Genomic DNA, 17,577 nt, shown 5'->3' with positions numbered 1-17,577 from the left:
AACAAACCCCGGCAATCAAGTATTAACTAAAACATGACATACAGGTAACGGCAAACCCCGGCAATCAAGTATGAACTAAAACATGGCATACATTGTCAAATGATATTATCCGATTTTATTGGAAATTCGTATTCATAATTTTAAAAAAATATTTGTCAAATTTATGTAAAATTCGAGGACTTCTAACAAACATACTGTTTGGAGCCTAGGATATAAATTACGAATATTTTTGGGAAAAAAATGTTCACAGTTTATAACATATTCGTAATTTGTATCCTAGGGCTCCAAACAGTATGCTTCCAATTTGACATTTAAAAAAACCAACTGCCTACGATCCTGTAGTGTACGTTTCCAGTTTCGGTAAGTTTTTTTTTCAGTCCCCAGAATTGAAAAATATATTGATCTAATTTCATAAATATGCAGAAAAGACACCGAGATTATTTTCACCAACATAGCATCATCTAGAGACAAGTTTTAAAAACATATAACTCTCAAGGTTGACATCTTAAATGGTCAATTTTCATGTCAAATATCAATGCATCTAAGCTTGCCTTTCTCGTCATAATATACATACAACGTAATATGTAATTATATACAATGTATCAAAATGTTTCAAAATACGAATTACAGACCTACAATGTTATTAACATTCAATCGACTGAAGTTATTGGTTAGATCCTACAGACTTCGGATTAGTTAGGATGTATCCAGGATTGTTATTCAAAAATTTAAAAAACGTTCCTTTTAGCGTGGCGTTGCAATTTCAGAGCACAAAACCGAACACTATAGAGATCACTCACCGATACCACCTAATATTTTTACTTTTGATTTTCACGTTGTTTGATCTTTCGCTGGTAAAGGCCGTGCAGTAATGATGTCTTCCGTTTTATAAGGGCAAAGTGAACTTATGCCACAGCGCGGCGTCCGTCGTCCGTCTGTCCGTCGTCCGTCCGTCCTTCGTCCATCAACTTTTCATTTAGACAACTTCTTCTGAAATACCGAAAGGCGTAGAGTTATCACATTTGGCTGAAAGGTTCATTTGATGAAGCCAAAACAAACTTTGCGAAAAATAACCTTGACCCATATTCAAGGTCACAGAGGTCAAATATTGGAAAACCTTTAAACGACTTCTTCCAAAATATCCAAGATAGTTTGCAAAAAGAAATGACCTTAACCCCAAAGTCAAGGTCAAAACAGTCAGATGTGTTAAACCTTTGAACAACTTCTGCTTAACAAAATATTTAAGGTTACTGGGGCTAAATTTGGTCAAATTATTACCAACTTCTGATTGACCAAAGGCTATCATATTTGGCCAGTAAAAGTTTCACAAAGGCTTATATACAAATATGAAGACCCGTCCAATGACTTATTAAAGGAATATATTTGGCTGGGAATTTTCTTGGCATAATTTGGAATAAATTATAAAGACCTTACACAGTGATGTCACACTGTTCCAAAAATAGATTAGGCCAAGCCCTCTGGAGGTCTGAGAGGCTTGAGCTGAGTAATGTGAAAAACTACATGTTAGCCAATTACTTATGTTCTATTCACAGCATTAAAATACAGAAAACATGATCGGAAAGATAATTGCAAGAGCGTCATTTTGATTTAAGATTCTTCATAATTATAGCATAAATAGATATGAAATTCTAAGTTGATCCCATTTGCTATGCAGTGATTATAGGCCTACAGTAAACTGTTTTCAGTATATCTCCAGTAACCGGGGCTTAACAGACCATGGTGACATCACTAATGATATGCATGAAACGTTTTATTATTGGTTTTGAGTTAGGGTTATGGTTTATAATTACATGTACCTTAATTTTTCCTGTCTTTATATTTAATCGTTGCTATATATTGTTGACTTGTGCAAGTCTCAAATATGCTGTATCTGTGTTTGTAAACAATGATCTAAAGGGCAAGTAAGCTTCTGCTATCCTGGGTCATCCGTCCAGCTATAACCAAGAGTTTTTGTGCTATATTGTGTGACCATATTCTTTCCCTGATTAAAAGAAAGCTATCAATTATATTTAACTTGAAACATCATAAGAAAGTTTCATTTCAACATTGCACAGATGATGGGGCTGACTACTTAGGGACAGAACCCATATGGTGTCATTTGCCATATTGCTTTAAGCATCTACTGTGGAACATATGCACAGAAATAGTAATTTCGGTCATAAAGATCCAGGTGAGCGATACAGGCCCCCTGGGCCTCTTGTCTTATTTCCTATTTTATTAGAATTAATTTCGTGTACAAATACATATTCAACACTAGGCTCATATGTAATGATCAGAATAATAACAATAATAATTGGATGAGACTTTACAGACGTATACAGGATACCTTTGGTGCGAAAATATCATATCAACGCGTTCACAAGTCAGATTCTCCACAAAACATATATATGTATATATATATATTAATGAGTACGCAAGGTATAAGATAGCAGTATCTTTACTGACAACGGTGATATTGTGTTCATACTTCTACCTTATGTGCACCATGTTATGAAGGCGATACAGTCGAAGGGAGATAATTGATATTATAGCTCTGTATAGTGTGACTGTAAGATGATACCACTTTCATATGAATCACAGAATTCTGTTAAATCGGTTCACGTCTCTGTACAGCTGGAATCAGCAAGACCATGGAATGTATATATGTAATGTTGAAAAACTGAAAGAAATTCAGTCCTGTAACAATTTTTTTTATATTTTTATTTTTTTATACATCAGCTGGATGTGATTATTTTATAAATTCTCCATTAGAACAAATGTTCGATGTACAAACATTTGTCGTCATTTCTCTCAATGTATTTTTAATCTTTTGGACTATTTTTCTTTTTTAATCGTCTTTGACAAAACACCATATTTTGTTTTTTGATACACCAGAATATATAGACAGAAATTTCTTCGAATATTATTTCATATATGATTCTAAAAATACATATGTCAAATTTTTCTTCTCTTCTGATTTATTGAAAAAAAGCAATTCTCATCTTGACCTGGTGAAATTTAGTTTTTTAATAGACTACAGATATACATGTGGGAACGAATAAGCTTATGACGAAATCAGAAAAACAAAATCGAATTTCTGACTGTTGATACCCTCGTTGAGTTTGATGTTCCTACAGACAATAGAGATAACAAAGGAAGTTAACTGTACCCTCAAGTTTCAATTTCTTTATTTCCAAATGCAAATAGCTTATAGAATACAATATGTATACAGCTAAATAGTTCATTCAAAGTCTATAAGATGGCTGTGAACATGATAATATTATCAACATGTTAAAAACATATGATAATTGCCAGTAGAACATATACACAGCTGATCTTGCTTGTTTTCACGAAAGAAATTAGAGATTATGAAAACAAGTCACAAAGCCTTTGTCAAGTTCTTAGATTTAACTGTGAGATGTTTTGAGGTGTCTTATCTTTTGATAAGAAGAAGGTATTGACAAGTCTGATATGGAATTCAGGGACACGCTTTATATTAACTACTGGTTCGCAATATTACGATTTCCGGTACCGCTGTCTGCAGCTAGCAGATAGCTTATAAGATAAGAAAAGATAAGTGAAAATTTTAAAGTAAGCATTACAACCAACGACAAAACAATGACCTGACGATGACAAAAACACAAAAATTACATATTTACTAACAAGGTGGGAAAAGAGTGCTTAATTTATACGCATACACACAAAATTGTTGGTAACATTATTTTAGCGTTTGAAAGTGGACGCCGTGATCTTGATCTTTGGGTCTACTGGTATTGAAGTTACGTTTGTTTATATGTACATTCATTAACTGTAAGTTTGACGTTTTGTAATATTTCACCCTACATATGTACAGTTATTAAAATTAATTATAACAAAGACTGTGAAATCATTATGATTGTGGAGAATTTAATAGTCGTTCATTTCTAGGGTTCTTTTATTCAACGGAATCATATGTTCACGAAGTGTTTAATATAGTATAAGCACATAATGCATCTAAATTTATCCACGGAATCAAATGTTCACAAACTAGTATTTTATAAACGAGAGAAAAAAACACGTAGATGGAGTCCCCCGAAAATATCTGATTTCACAGCATAGAAGATTTTGCCAGCCAGCTTGAAGACTAATTATGGACCAAGATATCTACAGTGTGTGATGAATCGATGGTACAAAATCATTAATTTCCACTGGGAGCAAAGAGTACAATCAGAAATGTTTACACGCCATTATTTGTAAGGTTGTATCATCGCATTGATTACATATCCTGCCACATATTGTTTGTTGAATTGAAAACAATTGAAAACATACATGATATGCAAATGCTTTATTCACTGACGGTATATGATAAACAATATTTTTGAACTTTTTGCGTTTTCACCGAAGAACCAGTCGCTGTATATTCACCTCTGTGAGTATTCCTATCGCTTTCTTTCACAATTAAAATAAAAAAAATTTGATGTCTGTCTCGTGGTGTTCTCAAACAATAAACTGATATTCGTTTCAAGGAATGATTCGTGTCGCAGTCCACTTATTGCTATCATACTAATACTCATACTGATAAAGACAGTACATACATTCACGAATTCTTGAATAAAACTGAAAGCTCTCTTTCTTTATCATTGAAAACCTAGATGTTTAAAAATGAAGTAGATTTTCTTGAAAATCTTACTCGTATTTGAATTAGGAAACATCAACATTTGACCTTCGGACGTAGCTTTTCATTGTTTAAAGAAAGTTAGTTCTTCTCCATCAATCCTGATAATTATCAATTACACTGGGTCCAGAGTAAATGTATCTTTGTATTATAATCAATTTATGTAGGCAAAAGAACTGTAGCAATTAACACCGGTTTAATTTGTAAACGCGTGATCACACAATCTTTTGGACGTTCTACAACCATCCTTGAATTATGTCGTGTTTGTCACGTTTGTCAAACTGCTGAAGTTTTATGTATTCACTCAGCAGTCAGTCTGAATTAAAAGGGAAGTTTATAACATCATTTAACACCAATACAATCACATTTAAAGGCTATTGATCCACGTAAAACATCCCACCAACAGCACCATTACATGTACACCTGTTGCTAAATCAATTTGGTGAAAGCTATGACAATCACACAGTAAAATTAATATATATATAAAGAATGAATTCACACAGATTCTATTAAATGTATATTCGTGTTTCATAAGAACATATCCGAATGGCAATTTTTGTGGTAGATATCTAAATGTTAAATTATGCATTAAAATATGAAAATACTTAAAAGGTTAAATATACATATTTTAGCTATATGGCTTTGGGAGGGGAGAGTATTGTGCTAGAATACAAGTGCGACAATAGGTGTCCTTTTTCCGTGCCTTATAATAGGGGCCAGACAAATCCTTATTACGCCTAACAAGTGAAAATTAAATGTTACACCAATATATGAATTTGCAAAAGAATACTTTGATTGAATAACGCAGCTATTGGAAAATAGACGGATCATATCAGGTAATAAAATATTAATCAATAATGAATAGTAATTATGTTACACGTCCAATATCAATCCAGGTTTAGTATTATATGTTTAGATATCCATCATGGTCATTGATATATATTTTGGAATAACCATTTCAGGAATCCGAATGATGTTTTGATCCTGTCTCCTCCCCTTGGAGATGGTATTAGCTGTACACACTGTATTTTACATGGTAGGACAATATCAACATACAGGTTTCATGTCTTTCTCCATTTCCGGTAACTCAGGAATGAGTTTTTCACATCCAAGGAGGTTGTGAACATCTGCAGATGAAGCAAGGTCTTTCAACCTATCAGAGAGGAAACGAAAACATGGTATTAACATGTGTTAATTAGATTGATAATTCTAACAGTACAGAATCTCAGCTTTAGAAAAAAGAAAATGTTTGAACAGGAAAAAAAATGTTTATATACAAATCCAATTTAAACATTTCATTTTCATAGTTAGAACTTTAAAACTCGCCGCTAAAGTAGGTATTTGTAATGTCACTTTTTTAGCTAAATTTCTTACCAACATGGTTGAATACATACGATTGTCTGAATCTGAAGACAATATCAGGTCCATGGGGTATGAGATACCAATTCCCGTATCAATAAGATGAAATTTAGACATGAACATTACAACAGTATATCGGTTTTTTTTAAATGCCACACCGGGCTATTCTGTTCCACAGTTCTGACTAAGTAGAACAATTAGAAGATGACATACGCTGCTACCTGATTTGTGGCTATTAATTTTGGAATTAAAAACCTGTCATAATTTTCTGTTCACTTATTTTTAATATCAAATAATACTAAACTTCATCAACAATTCGTATACTAAATTAGTATTATTTGAGCAAAATCGAATATTAACATTTTTTTTTAATCAACACGACAATAATTTGTTTCTGGTGATAATTGGTTAATAAACTTTATAAAAGACTTGCTTAAAATAGATAGTGACGTCATACTTACACGTCATTGACAATAACACGTGCTATTCCCCCATCAAACGTGGCCAGGTCATCGCCCTCCTCTCCTCCGATAGTGATCTGATATACCGAGGAACTGTCATCTCCCGTAGCAAACCATCCTTTCTGTTTATGTTGAAGTGTCACTGACGTCCCATTCAGAGTAACTTTCACTTTGTCCCTTCAAGATAAAAAATATCTAAATCTTACCTTTTGAATACCCGTATGCAGTAACAACAGCTCGAAAAGTATGTACCCTAATTAAGCACTTACTTTAATCAAATAGGTATACATTTCATTTGTTGCACAACAATTTCGAAACAAGTTATTACAATTGATACTAATCACTGTTGTTGGTCCAGATGTAGAAGGATACTGTAGTGCCTGGAGAAAACCCTCTTGGTCTTACAGGTGAATCTATACCTTTTTTCGTCCAATACTTCGAGAAGATAGGCGAATTTTTACCATACCGACACCCGACACCCCAAATGATAACGATGTTATGTTCTAGTTATTTATATATGTATATATATATATATATATAATCAATTAAGTAATAACGACAGTACAGACAAGTGAATTGTCAAATTTTCGAGGCAACCTGCCCCTTTATCAAGACACAAATATTACATCAATTACATCACATGCATAGAACATAAAACAAATACAAAGCTGTAAAGTTAAATCGAGAATACTAAGAAATATGAGAAAGAGCAGAATTGGCAAAACAAGGATTTGTTTTGATGGTATTTGATACATAAATCTGTAATCTATACTGATTTCTCATTTTCAGACGATTTTCAAATACGATATTACAGACAGAAGAAAAAAAAAGAATATAAAGGAGTATTTCCGTAGAATGTGTGATGTATTGACATCATCGTACAGGTGTACACGTTTTTATTCCAAAATGGTATGTTACATTTTCCTCTTTTCAAATATATAACTAATATAATAATGCACTAGATTTGGCTAAATCGGGAAATGACAGTCCGTTAATAATGTAAAGCTTGTAAAACAACAGAGAACCAATCTTAGCCATTAAGATTTATGTCATTAAAATGTCACATGACCTCAACTCATATTAGTCGCACATGTTGCTTCAGGACTTGTGGAATTAAACATCCGGAGTTATCACGTTATCACTATATAACGACCACCTGCTAATATCAGGTTATCACTGCATTACAAGACAACCTGTTAATATCAAGTTATCACCGTTTCACAAGACCACCTGTTAATATCACGTTATCACTACATCACAAGATCACATGTTAATATCACGTTATCACTGCATTACAAGACAACCTGTTAATATCAAGTTATCACCGTTTCACAAGACCACCTGTTAATATCACGTTATCACTGAATCACATGACCACCTGTTAATATCACGTTATCACTACATCACAAGACAACCTGTTAATATCAAGTTATCACCGTTTCACAAGACCACCTGTTAATATTACGTTATCACTGAATCACATGACCACCTGTTAATATCACGTTATCACTGCATCACAAGACAACCTGTTAATATCAAGTTATCACCGTATCACAAGACCACCTGTTAATATCACGTTATCACTTCATCACAAGATCACATGTTAATATCACGTTATCACTGAATCACAAGACATTCTGTTAATATCAAGTTATCACCGTATCACAAGACCACCTGTTAATATTACGTTATCTCTGTATTACAAGGTCACCTGTTGGTATGACATTAAGCGATAAAACGTACGTTAAATCTTCTATTAGGAGGGTCATCCATCTATCTTCGTTATTCGATGTAGTGAACAGTTTTTCTTCATTGCCCACAATACTCTCGGTGATGGTCACACCAGAATCATCCAGTTCTATGTTTATGTTGAATTTCTATAAAACACAATATGATTAATGTTTGATACCATATCTATTGAGTGTTATATTCCATGTTGAGAGACCAGTGGATATAATAATAATATATAATATGATATTTAATAGTATACTATTGTATAATATATGTCCAAGCTCTTAAAAGTTTATTTTTCATGCAGACAAAGGATAATTCATACTTAGGGAAACCATCTCCATAACTCGAGATATCTAAAAATTAATCTGCGCATTTCTCATTATATATTGTTATTAACTGCAATTTGTTCTTTTGTGAGGGAAAAAGCTCCAGCAATGTGTTAGCCAATCAGAATTAATTATTTATATGCCGTTAATACTTGTTTTGTAAAGTAAAACTAACCAAAACAGAAAGATCACGCATCAAATGACATGTTTTGCTAAAACACCGTATTTTCTGAAAAATAAAGGGAGCCTGAAGTTGACAACCAGTTCCTAGTTCCATATTTGAGTTCCGTTTAAGAAAAATGGAACTGAGAACAAGATCCTAGTTCCGTTTTAGCTAAAACGAAACTGTAACTGGAAGTTTGTGAGCTCGATTATTGTACCGAATTTACTTAATATCATACTAATATTACACCGAACTAGGATCGAGTTCCCAGTCCCATTGAAGCTAACACGGTTCTCGGATCTATTCCCAGCTCCAGTTTTTCTTAAACTGTATTAGGAACTAGGAACTGGGAACCAACTTCAGACTCCTATGAATATAACAAAATGAAGGTATATTATTTTATGTCTTTTGAGGTTTTTTTTTTTTAATACGTCTGTTCGTTTATAGTTAACTATTGTTAACTGGGAACCAACTTCAGGCTCCCATATAACATATAACAAAATACTTAAATCTGTCCGTTTATAGTTAACTATTGTTAACTGGGAACCAACTTCAGACTCCCATATATAACAAAATGAAGGTATATTATTTTATGTGTTTTGAGGGTTTGAAATACTTACGTCTTTCCGTTTATAGTTGACTACTGTTCCAATAGCTGCGGTACTAACAGTGATGAATACCCGACTTGATTCCAGGTTGTCTCCTAACGTTACTGGTACACTATTATCCGTAAAACGGACACAGTGATGCCACACCTAAAAGTGAAGAATACAGAGGTCAACCAAATGGTTTCCGTAATCAACACGTTTTATTTATTATTACACTAAAACAATGACTTATATCCAGTAAACATAATATGCCTGTATTACAACGGATTCGATATTTTAAGGAATATATAAAATATTATGTCAAAATTTATCTTTACACGGACAATTGGAAATCAATTAATAATGTCGGAGGATGCAGCGGAAATGGTTTTAACAGACAGATAGGCTGTAAACAACAAAGATTGGGTTCAGTTGTATGTTTTCGTGATGAGGGCAGGCATTGCAAGTAGACCTCGAGGTTTCCTGTAACCTGCATCCCACTTTTTATTCTTATACTTATTCAAAGTGTACCTGACTATCTGCTTATCAGATGTGTGAAAATAACGTAATTTATCGAAAAAATGGTATGGGGCTAATGAAATTTATTTTATCCTTATTTGTTTTGTATCATTTCCTCCACTCCATTCTTCAGTTTCAACAATTTAAGCCCGTAACATCATCTCTGTGTCACAGAATTACGAGGAGCTGTATAATGCAGTTTAATTCATTATTGGGTTTTAATGTATCTAATTCTAAATGGTATCAAAAGACTTTTTTCACTTGAGTGTCATTTATCTACACAATCTTCGAATGATGTTTTATTTGGAACCTAAGCCAATGGTAATATTTATATATTCATAGGAAGGTTTTTCCTCTATAGAAATTACGTTTAGTGAACTGGAAATTTAAGCAAATAATAATGACTATATATACGAGATATCCTTGGTCAATCCCTGCAAGAAGATTAGTAATATCAAGTTCAGTCTCTTTATCAGTTTCTATTTCCAACCTGCGACCGCGCCACAATTGTCAGTCTATATTTAATAGCATTGTATCCATGGCAACAAATACGTCATAGTTATGCTACTGGTGATATCAGACACAAAGGTCGATCTTAATAAGTGATACAATTCTAGACATACACTTGTTCATGATTTTAATTCTGCCCAGCATAATGTGAAATATTCCAAGCATTTATTTTTCCTTTGTCAATAACATATTCATAGAAGCAGAGAATTGGAAACTTATATTTCTCTAAACATTGATTGATTTGATGCATTTGTTTCATGATTATACATCTTAAAGGTAATTAAACAAAAAGATATGATCAAAGAACATTGTCGCCCTTAAAACGATAATTCCAAATTCCTTTTGAATATGCTGTTTGATGTATTTAAAAAAAAGTAAATCAGTTCAAACAACTGATTACTGAACATTTCTAGAAATGTTATCTATTCAAAAAACCACGAATCGTACTCTCCTATACAAACTCAGAATAAGATACAACATGGCCATGCCATTTGACCGCATCATACAGCTGTTCAGTGAAACGTAAAACAGTGACAACGACTACAAGGATATGATTCACACCCATTCCGTTAAGGTAAGTCGTCGACACGATGCATATTGGAGTTATTTACTTTCAATATTAGCATTTATCACACAGATTGTACCACAAAAAACAAGTTTTTAACACCTTTCAACACAAATTAAGAATCCGGTACAACAGAGTCAAATCAGAAACCGAAATAACATCCATGTATTTATCCCTTATAGGGAACAAGGAGGTGACTCAGACAAATCAAACGTCGTCGATCAATGACAACATCCAGGTATTTATCCCTTATAGGGAACAAGGAGGTGACGCAGACAAATCAAACGTCGTCGATCAATAACAACATCCAGGTATTTATCCCTTATAGGAAACAAGGAGGTGACTCAGACAAATCAAACGTCGTCGATCAATGACAACATCCAGGTATTTATCCCTTATAGGGAAAACAAGGAGGTGACTCAGACAAATCAAACGTCGTCGATCAATGACAACATCCAGGTATTTATCCCTTATAGGGAAAACAAGGAGGTGACTCAGACAAATCAAACGTCGTCGATCAATGACAACATCCAGGTATTTATCCCTTATAGGGGAAACAAGGAGGTGACTCAGACAAATCAAACGTCGTATTTATCCCTTATAGATGACAATGACAACATCCAGGTATTTATCCCTTATAGGGAACAAGGAGGTGACTCAGACAAATCAAACGTCGTCGATCAATGACAACATCCAGGTATTTATCCCTTATAGGGGAAACAAGGAGGTGACTCAGACAAATCAAACGTCGTCGATCAATGACAACATCCAGGTATTTATCCCTTATAGGGAACAAGGAGGTGACTCAGACAAATCAAACGTCGTCGATCAATGACAACATCCAGGTATTTATCCCTTATAGACAACATAGGTATTTATCCCTTATAGGGAAACAAGGAGGTGACTCAGACAAATCAAACGTCGTCGATCAATGACAACATCCAGGTATTTATCCCTTATAGGAAACAAGGAGGTGACTCAGACAAATCAAACGTTATCAATGACAACATCCAGGTATTTATCCCTTATAGGAAACAAGGAGGTGACTCAGACAAATCAAACGTCGTCGATCAATGACAACATCCAGGTATTTATCCCTTATAGGGAAAACAAGGAGGTGACTCAGACAAATCAAACGTCGTCGATCAATGACAACATCCAGGTATTTATCCCTTATAGGGAACAAGGAGGTGACTCAGACAAATCAAACGTCGTCGATCAATGACAACATCCAGGTATTTATCCCTTATAGGGAAAACAAGGAGGTGACTCAGACAAATCAAACGTCGTCGATCAATGACAACATCCAGGTATTTATCCCTTATAGGGAAACAAGGAGGTGACTCAGACAACGTCGTCGATCAATGAGGTATTTATCCCTTATAGAAAACAAATCAAACAAATCAAACGTCGTCGATCAATGACAACATCCAGGTATTTATCCCTTATAGGGAAAACAAGGAGGTGACTCAGACAAATCAAACGTCGTCGATCAATGACAACATCCAGGTATTTATCCCTTATAGGGAACAAGGAGGTGACTCAGACAAATCAAACGTCGTCGATCAATGACAACATCCAGGTATTTATCCCTTATAGGGAAAACAAGGAGGTGACTCAAATCACAAATCAAACAACATCCAGTTTATCCCTTATAGGGAAAACAAGGAGGTGACAACAAATGACAACATCCAGGTATTTATCCCTTATAGGGAAAACAAGGAGGTGACTCAGACAAATCAAACGTCGTCAACATCCAGGTATTTATCCCTTATAGGGAAACAAGGAGGTGACTCAGACAAATCAAACGTCGTCGACAACATCCAGGTATTTATCCCTTATATGACAACATCCAGGTATTTATCCCTTATAGGGAAAACAAGGAGGTGACTCAGACAAATCAAACGTCGTCGATCAATGACAACATCCAGGTATTTATCCCTTATAGGGAAATAGGGAACAAGGAGGTGACTCAGACAAATCAAACGTCGTCGATCAATGACAACATCCAGGTATTTATCCCTTATAGGGAAAACAAGGAGGTGACTCAGACAAATCAAACGTCGTCGATCAATGACAACATCCAGGTATTTATCCCTTATAGGGAAAACAAGGAGGTGACTCAGACAAATCAAACGACGTCGATCAATGACAACATCCAGGTATTTATCCCTTATAGGGAAAACAAGGAGGTGACTCAGACAAATCAAACGTCGGTATCAATGACAACATCCAGGTATTTATCCCTTATAGGGAAAACAAGGAGGTGACAGACAAATCAAACGTCAGGACAACATCCAGGTATTTATCCCTTATAGGGAACAAGGAGGTGACTCAGACAAATCAAACGTCGTCGATCAATGACAACATCCAGGTATTTATCCCTTATAGGGAAAACAAGGAGGTGACTCAGACAAATCAAACGTCGTCGATCAATGACAACATCCAGGTATTTATCCCTTATAGGGAAAACAAGGAGGTGACTCAGACAAATCAAACGTCGTCGATCAATGACAACATCCAGGTATTTATCCCTTATAGGGAAAACAAGGAGGTGACTCAGACAAATCAAACGTCGTCGATCAATGACAACATCCAGGTATTTATCCCTTATAGGGGAAACAAGGAGGTGACTCAGACAAATCAAACGTCGTCGATCAATGACAACATCCAGGTATTTATCCCTTATAGGGAAACAAGGAAATCAAACGTCGTCTCAGACAAATCAAACGTGACAACAATGACAACATCCAGGTATTTATCCCAAGGAGGTTATAGGGAAAACAAGGAGGTGACTCAGACAAATCAAACGACAACAACATCCAGGTATTTATCCCTTATAGGGAAACAAGGAGGTGACTCAGACAAATCAAACGTCGTCGATCAATGACAACATCCAGGTATTTATCCCTTATAGGAAACAAGGAGGTGACTCAGACAAATCAAACGTCGTCGATCAATGACAACATCCAGGTATTTATCCCTTATAGGGGAAACAAGGAGGTGACTCAGACAAATCAAACGTCGTCGATCAATGACAACATCCAGGTATTTATCCCTTATAGGGAAAACAAGGAGGTGACTCAGACAAATCAAACATAGGAAACAACGTGACTCAGACAAATCAAACGTCGTCGATCAATGACAACATCCAGGTATTTATCCCTTATAGGAAACAAGGAGGTGACTCAGACAAATCAAACGTCGTCGATCAATGACAACATCCAGGTATTTATCCCTTATAGGAAACAAGGAGGTGACTCAGACAAATCAAACGTCGTGACTCAAATCAAACGATCAATGACAACATCCAGGTATTTATCCCTTATAGGGAAAACAAGGAGGTGACTCAGACAAATCAAACGTCGTCGATCAATGACAACATCCAGGTATTTATCCCTTATAGGGAAAACAAGGAGGTGACAATCAGATTTATCAAATCAAACGTCGTCGATCAATGACAACATCCAGGTATTTATCCCTTATAGGGAACAAGGAGGTGACTCAGACAAATCAAACGTCGTCGATCAATGACAACATCCAGGTATTTATCCCTTATAGGGAACAAGGAGGTGACTCAGACAAATCAAACGTCGTCGATCAATGACAACATCCAGGTATTTATCCCTTATAGGGAACAAGGAGGTGACTCAGACAAATCAAACGTCGTCGATCAATGACAACATCCAGGTATTTATCCCTTATAGGGAAAACAAGGAGGTGACTCAGACAAATCAAACGTCGTCGATCAATGACAACATCCAGGTATTTATCCCTTATAGGGAACAAGGAGGTGACTCAGACAAATCAAACGTCGTCGATCAATGACAACATCCAATCAAACGTCGTCGATCAATGACAACATCCAGGTATTTATCCCTTATAGGGAAAACAAGGAGGTGACTCAGACAAATCAAACGTCGTCGATCAATGACAACATCCAGGTATTTATCCCTTATAGGAAACAAGGAGGTGACTCAGACAAATCAAACGTCGTCGATCAATGACAACATCCAGGTATTTATCCCTTATAGGGAAAACAAGGAGGTGACTCAGACAAATCAAACGTCGTCGATCAATGACAACATCCAGGTATTTATCCCTTATAGGGAAAACAAGACAAATCAAACGTGATCTGACAGGTATTTATCCCTTATAGGGAAAAGGAGGTGACGTCAAACGTCGATCAATGACAACATCCAGGTATTTATCCCTTATAGGGTAAACAAGGAGGTGACTCAGACAAATCAAACGTCGTCGATCAATGACAACATCCAGGTATTTATCCCTTATAGGGAAAACAAGGAGGTGTCAGACAAATGTGTACAATGACAACATCCAGCAGACTTTGTGTACGTGACAAAGGCAATGTCAGACTTTGTGTACGTGAAAAAGACAATGTCAGACTTTATGTACGTGACAAAGTCAATGTCAGACTTTGCTTACGTGACAAAGTCAATGTCAGACTTTGTGTACGTGACAAAGTCAATGTCAGACTTTGTGTGCGTGACAAAGGCAATGTCAGACTTTGTGTACGTGACAAAGGCAATGTCAGTTTGTTTACGTGTCAAAGTCATTGCCAGACTTTGTGTACGTGACAAAGACAATGTTTGACTTTGCTTACGTGAAAAAGGCAATGTCACATTTTGTTTATGTGACGAAGACAATGTCAGACTTTCTTTACGTGACAAAGGCAATGTCAGACATTGACAAAGTCATGGGAGCCACAGTTGGTGTCATACACAGCGATCCTATATTCACTTTTTATATTTGTATTCCACTCATTTAGTGGATGAATAAGAACAATTTAAAACTGTTTTGAAAATGTTGAAGAATGCACCTCACCAATGTTTGTCTTCATCAACAAGTTGCCTTTAAAGGGCTTTGCTCGTTGAAAATCAACATATCTATGACATCATTTTGCGAAATGGCACTACACTAAATCAAACGGAACGCATTGCTATTCCACATACGTATTACCAGCACACGCATTACCAATACTTACACTATCTGTACATGAACCATACACCACGTTCTTGCTTTCCTGTAGCATATACATAGGAACAGTTTTGTCTGTTATACGCAGTGTTGAAATGCAGCCTGTCAGAGATCTGCAAAACCAAAGTAAAAGAAAAAAAAGGTCAGTGAATTAGTTTGAACGTTTTATTGCATCAGATATTAAGTATAGAATTATGGAAGCTATATTAACTGATGTAATTGTACATTAACATAATAGTAAATGTATTCATCTTTTATTACATTATACATACAGATACATTGTTTTTTAAGTCGACGTGGTGGGATAACACACACATGGTGCGGCGATCATTGAGTTTATATAGAAATATCTAAACAAGACTCCATTTACATAAGCAATAGACGTATATAATGTCTTGAAGTGATATATATATATATTTCTTACCTTAGTTTAGTTTTACCAGCAATTATGTGACTCTTCGACCCTAATCCACCGACGTAAATTCCTTCATCTATCCTCGTCGGGATTTCTTGTGTTGAGGTTTCCTGGGAAAATGTTCCTGGCACGCCATCCAATGTCGCTTCTATCTCAGTCTGTACATTTACCTGGTAATCAGACAAAGTTACATCAAAATTATCTGTAGACTTCTGATTGATTAGGTATAGTAGACAACAGTAAGGATCTGATACAATTATAACACTAACAACCTAAAGTTTCTGAATCTTATAATATAAATTTACATCTCTTTTAAATACATATAACTTTAAGTATAATGCAAGTATATGTCGAGAATGAATGTATTCCGTAATTAAGCTATTTTGTCGTTTTCTGATTCGTCGGTGATTCAAGGGACCTAAAACATGGAATACAAGGAATCAAGAACTGTTAAAATATAGACGGGATCACGTGCTAAGACTATAATCAATATAATTAATACAATTAACTATGAATATTGAAAAAAAATTCCATATGGGCTTATATTTAATTTCGTTTAACATATGTTTATAAGGTTGTCGATAAAATTCTAAACGAAATAATTTCTATCAATAGTTATAGTTATGTGTTTGTCTTTACCATTTACTGATTTTCAATCAATATCCATGGTTTGAATTTGTACAGCATTTTGTTTCCTTGACAATTAACATTCATAATTTTTTAGAAAATGGGCAAAAACTGCCGAACCTCTCTTTCATATGAAGTGCTCACAATCCTTTTCGAGAAGGTTTTGATCGCGTTGACCTTGACCTTCTATAAAACCGTTATATTCGGACGAATAAAAGTTTTCATCGGATCAATACCAGTTATTGTTATGATGTCATATTTATATTTAATTACTGACAAAATTAGACAAGCGTTGTTTTACTATCGCAAAAAAAGTGTTCGCTTTTGCTCAGTTTTGAATTCGCCTTTGATTTTCGACAGGTACTTAAACACAATGAATCTGCAGTACCTCTACGATGTGAAATAATCCATCGGCGTATATGTTTTCGTTGCTTCTAAGAACAGTCGTTCCCCTCTTTGTCCTTGCTTCCATATGTATGAAACCTTCAGACACCGAAAGTAACATCTGCAAATGCTGGAATACAAAATAAGCAATATAGTTGTGATGAATGTGGCAACCAAACCCATAGTACTACTTTCAAAAACTTTAATTGTTTCAGTAGAAATATAATTACCTGTCGAGGAATATATGTGATATAGCTTGATTAGCAAACCTGTAG

The 17,577-nt window shown here is 35.1% G+C and overlaps 1 protein-coding gene across 1 annotated transcript in view; it reads right to left on the bottom strand.

The window, feature by feature from the left end:
- Positions 1 to 5,643: 5,643 nt before the first annotated feature.
- Positions 5,644 to 17,577, bottom strand: part of LOC132561742 (uncharacterized) — a 35,166-nt gene continuing 23,232 nt past the window's right edge. The window contains exons 19-25 of the mRNA XM_060226443.1: positions 17,307 to 17,432; positions 16,301 to 16,461; positions 15,884 to 15,989; positions 9,318 to 9,452; positions 8,218 to 8,351; positions 6,475 to 6,651; positions 5,644 to 5,807 (exon numbers count right to left, since the gene is read on the bottom strand). Of these exons, the coding sequence (XP_060082426.1) occupies positions 5,702 to 5,807; positions 6,475 to 6,651; positions 8,218 to 8,351; positions 9,318 to 9,452; positions 15,884 to 15,989; positions 16,301 to 16,461; positions 17,307 to 17,432 (945 nt within the window). The 3' untranslated portion in view covers positions 5,644 to 5,701. The remainder of the gene's footprint in view (positions 5,808 to 6,474; positions 6,652 to 8,217; positions 8,352 to 9,317; positions 9,453 to 15,883; positions 15,990 to 16,300; positions 16,462 to 17,306; positions 17,433 to 17,577) is intronic.

The sequence above is a fragment of the Ylistrum balloti genome, unplaced genomic scaffold, assembly GCF_031769215.1.
Source record: "Ylistrum balloti isolate Yb309-2 unplaced genomic scaffold, AGI_CSIRO_Ybal_v1 Utg371274, whole genome shotgun sequence".
In the NCBI taxonomy this organism is placed as follows: domain Eukaryota; kingdom Metazoa; phylum Mollusca; class Bivalvia; order Pectinida; family Pectinidae; genus Ylistrum; species Ylistrum balloti.
The sequence above is the reverse complement of the archived record's forward strand: the minus strand, read 5'-3'. Positions and strand labels throughout refer to the sequence as shown.